Source organism: Homalodisca vitripennis, unplaced genomic scaffold (assembly GCF_021130785.1).
Source record: "Homalodisca vitripennis isolate AUS2020 unplaced genomic scaffold, UT_GWSS_2.1 ScUCBcl_1034;HRSCAF=4144, whole genome shotgun sequence".
Taxonomy (NCBI): domain Eukaryota; kingdom Metazoa; phylum Arthropoda; class Insecta; order Hemiptera; family Cicadellidae; genus Homalodisca; species Homalodisca vitripennis.
In genome coordinates this window covers 78,276-95,516 of record NW_025777169.1, presented here as the reverse complement: position 1 = coordinate 95,516, position 17,241 = coordinate 78,276, and the positions used below count along the sequence as shown (strand labels likewise).

Below are 17,241 nucleotides of genomic sequence, written 5' to 3'. Positions count from 1 at the left end.
CTCAAAATTATTGCCAACTTGTATTGTAAGTTTCCTGCAAACGTCATTCTGTGTTTTTAAATCAAGCCTTACCAGTATGTCAACCAGCACCTGAATGCACTGGTAAAAATCAATCTACTCTATGAAATATTTTTGTTTTTCATTTCCGAATTGAAAATGTACAATTTCTTAGTAGAAATTTAATTTGTTTAATGGTAATTATTAAAGTTATTGTCAGTCCAAATGTAAAAGGCATGTTGTACTGTTATGAGTAAAGATTCATTTAATCAAACATCTATTCACTTTATGTGTACTTTATTTACACAGTTTTGTTTAGAATACAATTTTCTACAACTTTTATTGGGAATTTTGATCTGTTTCTTGGTTAAATTTGTTATTTTTACCCAAAGATGAATAATAAAGGTTTTTTCACTTCATTTTTTCCATTTTACATTGGTTTTCTAAAACAAATACATAACACAGTTCTGAAATCTGTTTTATTTAATGTATCAGGTCAAAAAACCATAAGAAACGTTTGAAATTCGCTCCTTAATCAACCTTACCAAAATATCATGAAGACCTTGTTTTTCATGGTGAGCTGAAATCCGGGCGAAAACTTTCGCTTGCCGTAACTCGCTAATGAAACATTCCCGTTTTTATATAGCCTAATCTGTTTAAATCATTTTTTTACGTGTAGAATGAGCTCCAACAGTTTCTGCATATCTTCGTGAATCACCTTTATATGCTACATAACGGGATCAAATTTTTAGCAAACTCCAAAAAAGCTGTTTTGTGCGTGCAATTCGTTGGTTCTGTCAGTTCGGAATAGGGTAGAGAAACAAATAAAGAAAATACTGTAGTAGCGTTTTCAATATTCTTGATTTCCCGGGTCAGCGTATGGGTTGGAATGTTGGAACATTGAATGAAATGAAACTGAGTTCGGACTACTGGAATGGGAATGATTGAACTGAACCAGGACAATAACATAAACAATGTTATTTTGGGTTGCGGCAGTAAATTATAATCGATAAGTGATACCTTTAAGATTATCTATTGTTATGGAGGTTATTGAGGCAGAAAAACGGGTACAACTTTATATGTGTACGAAAATTATTTATTTAGAAAAAGCAGATCTTCCATGAATGGTGATAAGTTATATGTCGCTTGCGTATTTAATGGATGTAAAGCAACTGGTCAGATCAAGAGAGATGAGTTTATCCCTAGAAAGTGTCATAATCACGGCCCGGAAGAGTTGCGAATTCAAAAGTTGCGTTTGCGAGCTGATTTAAGAAAAGTTGCTGAAAAACATCGAGGGCCTGGTATGAAACGTGCCTATGATGAGGCGTGTGAGAGGTTAGTTTATTTCTTTAGCCAATTAACCCTCGAGCTGGCAGTTGAAATTTCCTCAAGTGGCAGGCCATTTTGAGGTGTTTTGCAGTAGTATTGGTTTTTATTTTTTTTAAATATAATTTGATTATAAACCTATATGTATTATATATCACTGTTTTCACAAGAAAATTTACTTTTTATTTATGGAAATAAAAACCCAAAAATATAAGAAATTTATCACTTTTTTTTTACTACATTTGTTTTCAAAAAATAAAAAAGGTATGTAAAAGTGGTGGGGGTGCACCTATAAAAGAAATATTGTGTGAAAAAAAATATTTCCAAAATACCCAAAATGTTGAAAATTTTTTATAGTTTTTAGAAAATGTATAGTTTACTACACTTTCTTTAATTAAAACAATGATGAAATACTCTAAACTGAAGATAGTACAATACGGATAAATTCGTTTCTATGGATACGACTCTGTTACAAAAATTCATCAAAACCTTAATTATTACTCGAAAAATTCATAAAATACATTAAAAGTAAGCCTATAAAAATAAATAAAGAAGCTTTATATCATGATCATCCCATATGAGAATGATCCTAAAGCTAACTAAAACTATCACAACACTGCACATAGCCTAGAACACAAAATCTCACTAATATATTTTTTCACATATATTTCTTCATAACATCACAAAATAAACTGATAAAACACAATCAATCTACGAGAATTTATATGCATAAATAAACACACTTATTACATAAAAACACTTATTTCATGTAAGAAACTTACGTTTTAGATGGACAAGAATAACGCGACACCGGGTAACAATACAACAACAATGGCCGACTGTTTACAAACAACTCTCGTTTTCAATATGTCATACTTAAATCATGGCATACAAATACAAAACAAAATACATCGATCAAATCAGCAACTATTTCTGATTCCAGTGGTATATGAATCATTGCAGTTTAGTTCGTGTATTGATTATAACAGATGTCAAACGGGCACGTGTCAAATCGACTGATTTTCAGGCGACTGCCACTACAGAAAACATTAATATCGACTGATAATCAGGCGACTGCCAGCTCGAGGGTTAATTGAACAACACAACTCTAAACTAGTTTTTATGTAGCATACTATTAATGATCATTACACTATTTTTAAGAATTTTAAGTAAATATTAAGATTTTAAGAACTTAATATTTTGTAAATAAAGTTAATGATGCAATTAACAACATACCAACTAATAATAAAAGTTTTCCTTCTTTTTTTAAAATTCTGGATGCAGGAATTATTGCTTTTTTTAAGTTGTCATCGGTTTCCGTAGTAAATGTTTTTTTCTGTGATTCCATAAACGTATTATTAGTTACTGGATGCTGATGGCTTCAATTCACTTATTTCTAAGAAAGCTGCCTATTATATTTATGAACTGTTAGTTTATGTAATAAATTATTGCATTAACTGTAATATTTTTCTTGCATATTTCAAGTAAGTTGTTTAAAATTTGTACCTGTCCATAAAAAGGTCCAAGTTCTGACTCTGGTAACTATAGGCCTATATGGATTATTCTTGTCATATCAAAAGTTTTGGAAATTATAAGATTAAAGGCCGACCTGGCAAATCACGAATTTGATGTTATCAACGTATTCTGCTCATCCTCCTGAACAAAAATTATATATGGTTTTTAGGGGGTGCAAATGACAAATAACATGAGTTTTAGAGGATATATAGTTAAGTTCTTAATGTTTTTATGTTCTGTTTTTTGTGCTGTGGCTGGGACTGGCAGCGTATCTGTTATCTGAGCGCTCCGGGGCAGAAGTCAGTGCTTCACAAGATAAGATATCGTGCACTGTAGGTTGGATCGAGTGAGTGTGTGACAATCATGGATCAACCATCCACTAGTTCGATCAATCGTATTGAAGTGGTGTGTCGTAAATATTATCTGCGGCTGGATCTGATATCTGAGCGCTCCGGGGCAGAAGTCAGTGCTTCGCTAAATATTGTGTACTGTAGTTTGGATCGAGTCACTAATTGTAGTGAAATTGATGTGTCAGAGAGTTTTGTCAGGCATGTAAAGAGTTTACGTTTCGATCGAAACGAGATTATTTATTTTTTAACAGAACATGGAATTTTTAATCAGTGTATTTGTTCGTCGTGCGGTCGTGTATTGTTTTTAAACCTGGAGACTTTGATGTTTTTGTTGTGACAGAAAAGTTTGTAAAAGTTGTAAAAAATGTAATTTTTTTTAAATCGGCCCGGGCAGGTTCCTTTTTTTAAGAACCCACTTAGACATAGAGATATATTTTTGTTTGGTGGACCACATTGTTGCATTTGAAGCCACTATGATAACGCTATATTTCGTTGGAGTTTTGGCGTTTCTGCACATTCTGTGGAAACACACTAATGGTAAGTGTTCTCTATTAATGTCCTTTACATTACAATTTCAGTTTATATTTCTGATCAGCCCCCTCTAGAATTTGATACTTTACTGATAGGTACTATCTCACTTGAGGGATGTTTTTCTTTCGTTGACATCAGCGCGAGGTAGCACCAAAGGTGCTGCCGAAGCCCGCGCTGATGGCTGGAGGCACTTATCTCAACTCGATAACAACTAATTAATTTGTAGCTCTAAATTAAGAAAAACATTGTTCATTTGGATCAAAATTCTGCTCATTTCAGTATTATTTGTCATTTATGTTTGCAAAGATGGCACCGCATCCGATGACGTCATCACGAGGTTCAATGATGGTCACAAAAGGTCACTTGATGCTCAATGTGGATGTACAACATGGAAATATTGCTCCGCGCATGAACAGTTGTTCCATTTTTTGTGTGTTCTAGAACTTCGTTATTTCTCATTTCCACCCTATCAAACCTTATATTTTTTTGTTCTATAGGACGATTCCAATAAGTTAATAATGCGAAACTCGTATTTTGCCGCTCCGGCCGTTAATATGATAATTACCAAAGTTTTTGATATCATAGCCTACTTACTCGCCAGATTGTAGCATATCTTGAGTCTAACTCTATTCAGTAGCTGTCACAATACGGCTTTAGAGCTAACCATAGCACAATTAAAGCTGTATTCATATGTACTGAAGACTTACAAAATGTTCTTAGTGTGGGTGGACGACTTTATGATCTTACGAGAGCCTTTAATGCGGTTACTCACAACAGCTTACTTTAAAAGCATGATTACTATGGCTTCTGTGGTTCTAGTGTTTGTCTTATTAAGTCATACCTGAAAGAACGATATCAGACAGTTTGTATTAATGGTGTCTTGTCTGATTATGGGCTGGTTAAGAATGGTATCCCACAGGGTTCTGTGCTGGGATCCATTTCATTTCATTTACTTTCAGTGGCAAAGCCAACTTTTACAGAGTTTAGAATAAATACAGATATTAAAACTAACAATATCAAGGTAGTAACAATAACCATAAATAACAAAGCATTAACTATGAAGACAATAACATTAAATACAACTTGATAACAAATGCATTGTAACGCTGTATTTGGTCCTTTAAAAGCACCACCAAGAGAAAGGGAGGTTACACTGTTCACTACTGAAGTTGCTGGCTTAGTTTTGTTAGGTTACGTTTGAGAAAGAATAAGTAGAGTAGAAGTCGAGGTTAGAAGGGTATGATATTCCCTTGATACTGGATCCTCAGTAAGATGGAGTTGACAATGTAGGAGGTAGAAGTTAGTTGTAGGTTTGGCAAACAGGGCGATAGATCTCATGGCAGTAGGTACTCTGAAGTTGTCGCTTTCCAAAAGCTCAGGGCAGTTAAGTTCAGAATTGACAAGGCGGTACAGAAAGAAGATGTCGTGGGTAATATATCTGGCTTCAAGAGATGGAAGTTGAAGAAGTACTACCTCTGGAAAGTCGAGGAACCTGTAGTCGAGTAGTCTCAAAAAAGCGCTGTTGGATCTTCTAGATTTCAGTCTTTAGATAAAGTTGATGGGGCGACCAAATGATGTGGGTGCACTAGGGCAAAGAAGAGAAGTTTAACAGACTGGCTGTCATTAAGGCAGTGTGAGAGTATAAATAAGATGCAATATCCAAACTGCCCTATTGCGCATGTTTCGGACTTAGGACATCCCAAGTAAGAGATGAAATAAAAGTCACTCCCAGGTCTTTGATAGAGGACTCTCTGGAAATTTCCTTACACTCTAATGAGTAGTCAAACAGGAGTGGAGTAATTTTCGGAATAAAGGTTGTTATGACACACTTATTCACATTTAGGACCATACTCTAGTACCACTCATTCACTGCAGTGGTTCTCAAGTTACCTCCAGGTTAGAAGACATCAAGTGTGGTTCCGTTCAGCTCTATCCCCAGAATTTTTTTGCCACCGCTGGAGCTCCTCAGGGCTTCCATTTAGGACAAACGTTGATATATATATATATATATATATATATATATATATATATATATATATATATATATATATATATATATATATATATATACATATATATAAAATAAGTTATACAGGGTGTTCTGAAAAAAGGTGCCCATAAGTCAGGGCGTGATTCCTCACATCAAAATAAGAAAAAAAAGGTCTAATTAACATAGGTCCGAAAATGCTTAGTTACCAAGTTATACAGGGTGAAAGATTTCGTCTGAATTTCAGTTCCCCTGCTGTAACGAAGCCCTACGTGTATTTGTTGGCTGTTAATTAAGATGTACAATTTAGCGTACTTTATGTAAAATGAACTGAAAAATTGAATAAAACCGTTTCCAGACCTGTAGGTACGTAATTTTTAAGATATGTGACGAAATACGCGAAACTTGGTCCCGAAAAAACAAGTTACATTTAGGTTTGAAGCAGATTTACTATGTTAAATGTACAATAAACACAAAATATTTTTTCACGGTACTTGTAGAAAATTTAATTTCGAAGAGAAAGATGTAAAATAAGTCTATAATAGACAAACGCAAACTTTAAAAAATAATCCTTAATTACATACAAAACGCATGAAAAATAGACAAAATCTGTTAAGCTCTCTACAAATGTAATATTGAAATTAAAACAGCTGTTTTTATTAAAACAAATTAATGAGTTACTATTATTTTTTATCAAGTAAATATTTTTAACAATCATACATTATCATACATAAAAAAGTTATCTGAATTATCATTCAACAAAAAAGTTACACTTGTCCTAAAAAAACTAACCACGTCACAGTAGATGTTCAAAATGTTTCCCCTCATTCAAAATACAAGCATCCAGCCGTCTTCTCATAGACTGCCGAACTCTTTCGAAGATCCCAGTGTGTCTCACGTATCCTTTGAATCCCGTTAACAATCCTTATTCGCAACTCTTCTATGGTATCCACAGGCGAGTCGTAGACAAGCGTCTTTAAATGTCCCCATAAGAAAAAAGTCTAGAGGATTGAGGTCAGGTGACCTTGCAGGCCATGCTACTGGGGCTCCTCGACCAAATCCATCTGTTTGGATATGCTTCATTTAAAAATTCTCTTACTTGTAATGTGTAATGAGCTGGAGCTCCATCCTGCATGAAACCACATGTTGTTGCGTGTGTATAGTGGCACATCTTCGAGTAACTCATTTCAGATTAGTCGTCAAGAAATGTAAATAATTTTCACCATTGAGCGTATCAGGTAAAAAACTAATAAAAATTTTATCACCCAGAATAGCAGCCCATACGTTTATAGAAAACTGATATTGGTGACGGTTATCTGAAATAGCACGTGGATTTTCAATTGCCCACATGTGAGTATTGTGGGTGTTAAGAATAGCCATTCTTGAAAATTTTGCTTCATCAGTAAAGATAATGTAATTTTAAAAATGTGGATTTCTGCACCTTTGGATAAGCCATTGGCATAGCTGAACACGAGGAAAGTAATCTCGAGGCAAAAGAGCCTGGACCCTTTGATAGTGATAAGAATGCAACTGCTGCTCGTGTAAAATCTTCCAGACAATTGAATTACTAACACCGAAATCCAAGGCTAGTTCTCTAGTACTTCTTCTAGGATGATTCTCTATTTCGTCCAATACGCCCTCCTCCAATTCAGCTGTACACGTTGTACGTGGCCATCCTGATCTACCAACTTTTCCAGATTTAAAGGTTCCCGTCTCGCTTAGCCTTCTATGAATGGAAGAAAACATTTTATGAGTCGGTAACTGTCTATGAGGAAAATGTTCCTGATAGAGTCGTCTAGCCTGACGACTGTTGCAATGTGCAAGACCGTACATTAAATGCATGTCTGCCATTTCACCATTAGTGTACATAATATTCATATTACCTGCCATGATGAATAAGATATTATTAGCTATCAAAAATTAACTTCAACGGCACTCGCACTAACTTGTATTAAAGTACAGATCAAACACACGCACTTAATGAGCAATGGAAAAATAGCTGCTTGTAATGTTTATTTAAATTATTATAAACAATGTTACATTGTTAAAACATATGTTTTAAATAGAAATTATTTTGTTTCTCAAATCAAATATTTTAATAAAACAGCTGTTTTAATTTAAATATTACATTTGTAGAGAGCTTAACAGATTTTGTCTATTTTTCATGCGTTTTGTATGTAATTATTTTTTAAAGTTTGCGTTTGTCTATTATAGACTTATTTTACATCTTTCTCTTCGAAATTAAATTTTCTACAAGTACCGTGAACAAATATTTTTGTGTTTATTGTACATTTAACATAGTAAATCTGCTTCAAACCTAAATGTAACTTGTTTTTCGGGACCAAGTTTCGCGTATTTTCGTCACATATCTTAAAAATTACTGTAGCTACAGGTCTGGAAACGGTTTTATTTGACAAAAATTTGAAAACAGCAAAGGATATCAGGAATTATCTTGTAACATATTTCTTGATTCCAGGGATAGCAATTCCGCCACACAATTGTACATCTTAATTAACAGCCAACAAATACCCGTAGGGCTTCGTTGCAGCAGGGGAACTGAAATTCAGACGAAATCTTTCACCCTGTATAACTTGGTAACTAAGCATTTTCGGACCTATATTAATTAGACCTTTTTTTCTTATTTTGATGTGAGGAATCACGCCCTGACTTATGGGCACCTTTTTTCAGAACACCCTGTATATATCAACAATATTGCAGTTTGACAAAACAAAGCTCCCCTACTCTGTGCTGGTGACTTGAAGATCTAAAAATAAATTACTGATAATCAGGATGCACATGCTCTTCAAGAGGACCTAAACTGATCTTTAGTTCTTTGAAGGCATCTTGACCGATCTGTTGTGAAGAGATTCTTTGTTTATGATTGCGCTCTTCTATTTTACCATAATTATCTCAATATTGGCATAACTGGTGCCTTCCCAGTTGGCGATACCCTTGGCTACTTCATATGTGATTCAAATAACATAAAATATGTTGTTTTTGTTACTTCAAGACCATTTATTTTAATTTCTTATGACATAGATTAATGAGGAGAGCTTTTCACAGAGATAGTTTATGTGGGCTCTCCAGGACAGGATAGAATTCCAAGATATTTTATGTTATTTTTTACTCTCTCCCTGATAGTGTTATTTTTGTTTTTGGTAGTGATGGTTAGCTGGACTGTTTTCTTTTTGTTATGAAGTAGTTCATTTGTTGTGCAATACGTACTGCTTTGTAATTTAGAGGGTTAGTATTTGTATTTCTTGGATCTATATGCCAGTGTGATAGATCCTGTGATACAGTACTATAAGGCAGGAACCGTGTGATCAGCTTGGAAGGTTGTTTATCAGTACAATGTACAATATGGGCCCTAGAACTTCTTGCGGAAACTCCTTGATGTAAACTAATGAGTTCTGGTTTTAATTTGTTTTACTGGTTTTTATTATTTATGTACTGTATCTCAATAAGCTGTTTCCTATCATGTAACCATGAAACCATTTTTCGAATGTCCCCGTTATGCCTAGGGCTTTCAACTTGTTTAGCTATTATAACTGAGACAGTTGAAAGCCTTGCTAAAATCCATAAATATGCTTGTTACTTTGTCTCCTTCTTCTAGTTGGTTAATTATATGTTCTGTGAATTATATCAGAACAATGGAAGTTGGTCTTCCTTTTAAAAACTGATGTAAAGAGATTTTCAGAACTACTTACTCTATTATTTTTGAAAATATTAAGATAAGGGTAATTGGCCTATAATAGGTACCTGTACTGGTGGTTTCACCATTTTAGTATTTTGGATACACTTTTTCACTTTTCAGTAGGTCGCAGAAAATTCCTTGCTGAAGTGATTTATATGTGATATCTATCCAGAAAATTGTTATTTTTTACTTACAGGTCTTGGTTAGTTTTGCTGACAAGTGTCCTGAAGAGGTTTCTGGCTTGAGGAAGTTAATGGTATTTTTATATTTGCACATATCGTGGGTTGAAATAGAAATTCAAAATTTGTTGGAAAAAATGTTTAATTTTTATGAGGATTAAGAGTAATGGTGCTGTCCTGAAATGTTAATTCTTTACAAAAATTTGTTTTATTTCTACAAATCTCCTTATCTTTGATCATGTTTTAAAAAAGACTTCTTTAATTTATTATCTATTAAATTCTATTTACAAAATATGTTTCAGGTATCAGAACGCTGCAGAATTTGTCTCATATAATGCATTCAAATCAACGATGTATAGGACCAAGCAGGTACAAACTCCACCCAACCCACAAGATCTCACTGACTATGCTAACATTCTCAGTCAGGAAGAAGGAGAACATTGGGCCAAGACTATTGAGGAGCAGCGTCGTCCGTTTTTCCACAAGTTGATTGAGAACAATAAGGACGACTGGAAGGCTGTTATCTTCATCTGTCCGACGCTGAGCTCCTTGATGGAAACCACCAACACCGTGCTCGTGGACGGCAGGACGACGTATGAGGACATTATGTTGCAACTAAGGGCCTACCAGCTGTTCACTGTGCATGTGCTGCACATGGGTCATGTAGGTCATTGTCATTGTAACCGTAATTACTGTAAGAGTTAAAGCGGCTCTAGCCTGAGTGATCATAAGTACTCGAATAAAACAGCAAGCACACTAAAGCGTCGGCCACACTCAACATGCTAATGTATAGACTAAGGTACACCAAATGTCAATGATAAAGATGCTTTTTAAAGTAATTTTTCAATTTTTTTTTTCATAGCAAGAGACCAATCCCCTTTTAAGCCTTATTCTGTCTGTCCTCATGGGCCACTGGCCTGTGCGAGGATCTTATCAAACAGAATAAGGGGAAGAGTCTATACAGTACGAGGTTGATGGTACTGATAAAAAGTGCAACGGTCACAGACAGGATTTGAACCTGCGCTATTTCTAACTCATACCCAAAGTCCAACGACTTGGACCGCTTGGCCATCGGCACTCCCAAAGTTCATAAGGTTACAGTTCGAGACTCAGTCTTTAGATTTCATTAACAACATTAAGGTGCCCATTACTTTGAACATCAAATTGAGATTCTTGGCTACAAGAGATTACATCTCAAATCGCTTTTGATGTGTTTTTTCTAATATGCTGAAAAACTCAAAAACTTCCAGCTTGGGATTTTTTCCCCAATCATTTAAGAAATGCTCTGAGGTAAAAGCGCTGTCTAGTTTAGAGTACGCATTGACACCCCTATTGGAGGTCTTAAAAAACCAAGTTGATCTGCCTTAATTAATCAACATTTTCTTGTTAGTAAGACACTCATTAAAATGTACTGATATGCTTATATTATGGATTTGTTGTTCATGGAGTGATGGGATAAAGATGCTGTTTTAAGTTGTTAATGTGGGGCTACGACAATGTGTTTTTTAGATTAAAAGACAGTGATTTTTGTTTACTTTATATTTTCTTGAAAACTAGTTAGCTCTTTTAGTTAGTTTTCAAAACTGTATCTCCTGAGACATTTTAAAATGTTGTTCCAGTTCTTCCCGGTGATGTATGCCCTGATATCTCGCAAGACCGAGGCTTGCTACCGAGGTGTGCTGGGTGAGGTGGTGACCAATGTCTGCCCCGGCTCCAGAGCCTCTGTCCACACAATACTCTCGGACTACGACAGTGGGATGATGAAAGCTGCTGCTTTTACCTGGCCCCATGCCACTGTTGTTGGATGCTTCTTCCACTTTGTCCAAGTAAGTTCCCTGTTCAATGTTTGAGAAATCTTGAAAACTCATGGTGACGAGATGGAGACAATAATTGTAGTGGGAGGTGTTAGGTTGTTTAAACATCTTCTTATTGATAGCATGAAGGCACAATGGAATATGTCCCTGGCTTTTTACTTTGTTCATACATTCATATATAAAATGTGTACTATAGAATGCTGTCATGATATTAGGGTCAAATCTTATAAAAAATATAATGATAACATAAAAAATAGTACAAAATTAAATTAATCTTCAAAAAATTGTTTGAGGACTGCTTTTGTTTTGTTGAGTGTGAAAAATGTTATCAATGTTATAATTTACGTCAAAAATAAAATTAATGGTAGCTTTATCCATGATACATGACAACTTAATGCCGGTCTGTAAGCTAACTACAAATATTGATCAAAGAAATCATTCTAGTATGTAAATTATAAATATAAAATCTGCCTACTGCTGTGAGAAATTATTTTTTCAATAGCAATATTTAAATATGTGTTGAATTTTGTAGGCGGTGTACCATAAGCACATAAGTGAGAACATGACGGAGCTGACGAAGCACAGCGTCAGTGCACGAACTGTACTGCGGATGTTGATGGCACTGGTGCTGCTGCCGGCCCATCTCATGGGTGAGGGGTTAGACCTAGTGTGGCAGTATACAGTGCTCCACGAACTCCAGTCACAGTTCCACCCACTATTCGAGTACATGCGTGCTTTTTGGCTCACGGCGGTGGGGCCGGACACTTGCTCTGTGTACAATCAGTTGCACCGCACCACCAACGCTCTTGAGGCTTTCTACTTCCAGCTCCAGAGGATAGAGAGGCGACCTTCCATCTGGGAGTTTACAGGTGAGTCTGCAACTGGTGTCTGAGATTTGAGGTGTTGCCAAGGCAGGATGCACACTGAAGAAACCTGTTTCAGGAAATCGGTTTCATGAAACGAGAAACTTTAGTTGCTTGCAACAGATAGGTTAGATTAACGTAGGGCTGTGCACACTGCGTTTCATGAAACTGTGGTTTCATTGATTTGAAACTGGTTTACACGCAACCCAAAAAATAGATTTCATAATGGCTTTAGTTTCATGTTTCAAGTGATTTTACTACCATGTATGACTTAAATAAAGTATTAAAAGTGCTTTCCACAGTATAAAAGTAATACTATAGTGTCGATACTTATTTTTTTGATTTTTCGGTACCAATACCATTGATACTTATATTCATTAAAATTATGTAACGTTTTTAATGACACATCTCTAACCTAATGTATCGAAAAGAATTTGCTGTTAGTATGGCAGAATTTTCTTTCCAAGGGAAGTTAGCAGAAGCTGTCGAAAACCATCCTTGCCTCTATGATTTACACCTAAAGGAATACAGCAATAGGGATAAAGTACAAGGAGCATGGCAATCGGTGGCACAAGAATTGAACTCATGAGGTATTTATATTTATTATATATTTAAATAAGCATAACACGATAAACAATATGTCGACTTTAAAAGACATATACATTATTGAATAAAGCAATTAAGCCTTTGTACATACTTCAATACAACAACAATATGGCCTGCACCTAATCCCTGTTTTCATGTGTCAACTCCCATTGTGGCGGAATTGCTATCCCTGGAATCAAGAAATATGTTACAAGATAATTCCTGATATCCTTTGCTGTTTTCAAATTTTTGTCAACAATACGATGACATACATTTTCATCACTGCCCTTAAATTTTGGCAAAGAAGGTTTATATGCAACACCTTCTGATTTCCGGATGTAATTGTGCAAAACACACGCACTTGCAACTATAGGCTTGACCACTTTCTCAGAACAACCAATAGGGCCATCAAATATACGGAACTTTGACCTTAGCATTCCAAAAGCACACTCTACTGTCTTGCGACCTAAAGTCAACCGAAAATTGCAAATACTTTGTTCATCTGTCAAAGCAGCTCTTGGGTAATTGCAGCTCACTGTAATTGTTAATTTTTCCTCAACACTCAAAGCTAACCTCCAGTTGGTGTCTTTCCTCGTTATTAAAGAACTAACTAATTCCACCAAACGATCAAAAAGTGGCTTCGACATTCTAAAAAAATCCTTACATTTGACAGGATCACTGCACAAGTGACGAGCTACAACGTAAGTACTGTGTTGACGATCCCTGATCAACGGGTGAACCCAATACTTTTCTTTTTCCTTTAGCCACCAACATAAAATAACCACATCATCATCATCCGAATCCATCATGAAACTGATGGAAACCCGTTTCTGCTGTGTGCATATTTAAATTAAATGGTTTTCTTGAAACCAATTTCATGAAAACGGTTTCCTGAAACAGGTTTCTTCAGTGTGCACCCTGCCTAAATTCCTAAATATATTTCCGTATGTGAGACTTGACCAACAGTGGCAATCAGCAGTCCGATAGGGAAACTTGATTGAAGTTGTTGGTAAATAGCAATATGCACTTGTAAGTTCTTTTAAAGCAAGAAATATCATCATAATCATAACACCATTAGAAATATCAGTTTCCATTGTCTTCGATAATGTTCCAAATCACCATCAAAGAAAACAAAAGGCATTGACTGACATTTGAGGCTACACAACCTCTTGCCAACAATTGTATCCAATTAAGTAAGTTGTATTAAGAGAAAATAAAAAGACGAAGAGTGTAATAATTACATTAAAAATCAAAACGACAGGTTGCTATGTAGTGTGTGAAGAGACATCAATACACAGCAATCTTGACAAGTACAGACTAAAGTTGTAGAGTGAAAAAAAGTTGAGTGGTTTAAAAATATAATTTAAGAATTCAATTTAAGAAACCAATAGAATCATTTAGTGTGGAAAATGGCATAATCTTAACTTATGTCATAGTAAACAGTTGGATTGTTATTTTTCAGGCCAGAACTAGCAGCCACCTGCGATTCTGGAATTTAACTCAATGATTTAATCTTTAAGGCTATATTACACCTTAACATATCATGTATCAATGAAAAGACAAAATTGTGACCTTTCATTTTATATTATATAAAACATAACTGACCGTTTTCAAAAAATTAGAATAACTAAAATAATTTGTAATAGTTAAAATTTACTATAGTTGACCAGTTGCATTGAAGAAATTTAGTTTGAAAAATTCCATAGGAGTTATTATTTTTTGTAGAAACTTTAGAGTAGTAGCATCTCTGAACAGTAATGTTCCAATTCTAACCTCCAGTTGGTGTCTTTCCTCGTTATTAAAGAACTAACTAATTCCACCAAACGATCAAAAAGTGGCTTCGACATTCTAAAAAAATCCTTACATTTGACAGGATCACTGCACAAGTGACGAGTGTAGGTGTGTGTGAGTCAATTGAGTGTTTTTATGTATGGATTATTGTTTTAATGTAACACGTTTTGAAATTAAGTATTTATTTGGATAACTACAAACAATCAAAAGTTTCAATAGTCGGGAAAACCAAAATAAAACTTGTTTTATTTTTACATATGGTATACAACATTTTTTTAGTAATGTTATTTGTACGAAACAAAAGCCTATCATGATTAATATTGTTTGATTACCTTCGTAATTCTTATCGGTCAGCAGTTATGATACAACTGTTTTAAAAGCAACCATTTTTTAGATTGTTGCATGAACTGAAGCAAAAATTCTTCAGTTGGTTTTTTGTTTAATGCATGTGTTGATTATAATATCACTTTATTTTACTACAACGCGTAATTTAAAGTATCACATTAGTTTTAATATATACATAGTTTACATTTTATGTAAATTATAGTTTGTTTTTTCCTGTAACATGTTGTTTAATGTTAGAGGAATTTACTATAAGTGTGAGGGCAATATTAGGAATAAAAACATTTTCTGCATTCCTCCCTTCATTGACAGTGAATTCAAATTTTGAATGAAAAAGTAAAGCTTGCAAAATATTTAGTTTTATATGTACAGAAGCTAAAGGGGCCCAATAATCTTTGAAGTTTTCCTTAAATTCTGGTTACCTAACTGATCTCTGATACCTAGACTGTTGTTTTCAATCTACAAAAAAAAATATGGATTTCTTCAGGGGGCCTACAAATGATCCAACGCGACGCAGCTGCAGATGTGTCACGGCTAAACAGTGGCTCAACGGTGAAGTGCACACGCAAGAAAGCGACAGGCCTTGCAGGACAAACAGATCCGCAAGGCATGGGCCATGCTGGAAGGAGACCGGTATTCACTCATGGAAGTTCTGACGGAGCTGGCACATGCTGTCATGGGACTAGAGGAGAGACTACGAAGTGAGTCCCTGTCTGCAGTTCATGGCAGTCCTGACACCTTACCTTCGTCCCAGCAGGAGTTACCATGTAAGTAGTAGCAGTACTTGGAAAACTTACACTTTCAAACATTTTCTAAAAAAATTTCTTTCTCATTAAATTTGCAAAGCAGACGAATGTTACTAATAAAGATAAACTGACAGTATTATTTTCCAAAAGTGCTGAATTTAGTGTTTCAAGGAGAGCAATCAAAAAATGTAATGGGTGCTTGCGTATTAATTTGCAATCTAAAAAAATTCAAAACAAACACCTTAATCGAACATATGTAGATTTTTTTGTAATTTTGGATAATTTTTCATAAAAAATTACAAAGAACTAAATTTAGGGAAAATCTGACGTAGGCATTAATGCATTTTCTTTTGTTTTTAGATACCGGTACACTACTCAACACGGATTCGGGTCATGGGGGAACAGACAAATAGAAATGTGACACAGGCACATTTTCGTGCCTTTTTTGTTCTCTTAGGACAAGAAGCTGAGAAACCTCTCATTGCACTTAGTCCTGAAAGGTCCTTTGCACTTACTTCCAGGGTGACAGGATATTCAGGATGGGTAAGGTATTGGACCACCTCCTTTCGAGATCCCCTTAGGAGGAATGGTGAACACTCAGTCATGTCACTCTGGAAGAAGGGGAGACCAGCTCTGGTCCAGGCTCTATAGCCAAAGTGGGCAGGGGACAATGCAATACTAAGTAAGGGAGTTCCACTCACTCCAACAGTCATCCTCCGCAGTAGACTGGACCTATCAATGCACCCTTCCATCCCAGTATCTCAACATTTGCGGTAAGTGATGTGCAGCTCCTGGACACGGTTGCTCAAACACATAAGTGCTACATCGGTTTTACCAGCACCCAGTGTAGGCTCCATTGGAAAGTATAAACCGGCTAGAAGTTGACTTTCCTTCCTAGGTAATCTGGATTAGTTTGTCCCACCCAATAAATTATTTCTAACAGTGCCAATGGGTACTTTTATATGTACTAGAGTGAAAGGAAAATATCAATAGTACAAATTATTCATGCATTTAAATCTGAGATATACAATTTTGGTATGAGACGTAATAAAGCAGATTTTTTATGTAGTGATTACAAATATATGAAAATGTATTACAATTTGGGCTGCTATTTCAATAAAGGAATATAGGTATTCTTTGTAAGACTGAATGTACATAGCCAATTTAGTATTTAAGGTAAATTTGGAGAATAATACTATTAATTGTGATAAAACGTGATATGGTAATAAATATTTTATACATGTTAAATTTTATAACAGTTATTTACTGGTTTATATTACAGGCCATTTATATTATATTTAGTAATAAATTGTAAGTATGAAATACACATTATTTTGTAAATATACGAGGAAATTTATTTTATAAAACTGTTTACCTAGCTATTATATTATGTAATTGATTTCATTATATTCAGTTAAACTTCTCATTTATTCAACTTTTACAAGCTACATTTTTATTAGCTACAATGAATTAACTGTTTATTCGTGTATATAAAATGCAGTTCAACACTTTAACCCATTA

General features: G+C 34.9%; 1 protein-coding gene across 1 annotated transcript; it reads left to right on the top strand.

Annotated features, from left to right (window-relative positions):
- Nucleotides 1–1,070: 1,070 nt before the first annotated feature.
- On the top strand, nt 1,071–15,550 carry LOC124371182 (the record flags this gene model as incomplete). Its single annotated transcript, XM_046829497.1, has 5 exons — nt 1,071–1,332; nt 9,882–10,242; nt 11,199–11,405; nt 11,926–12,262; nt 15,462–15,550. Coding segments are annotated over exons 1-5 (1,209 nt in total), but the record flags the coding sequence as incomplete, so codon positions are not given.
- Between the last annotated feature and the right edge of the window lie 1,691 nt (nt 15,551–17,241).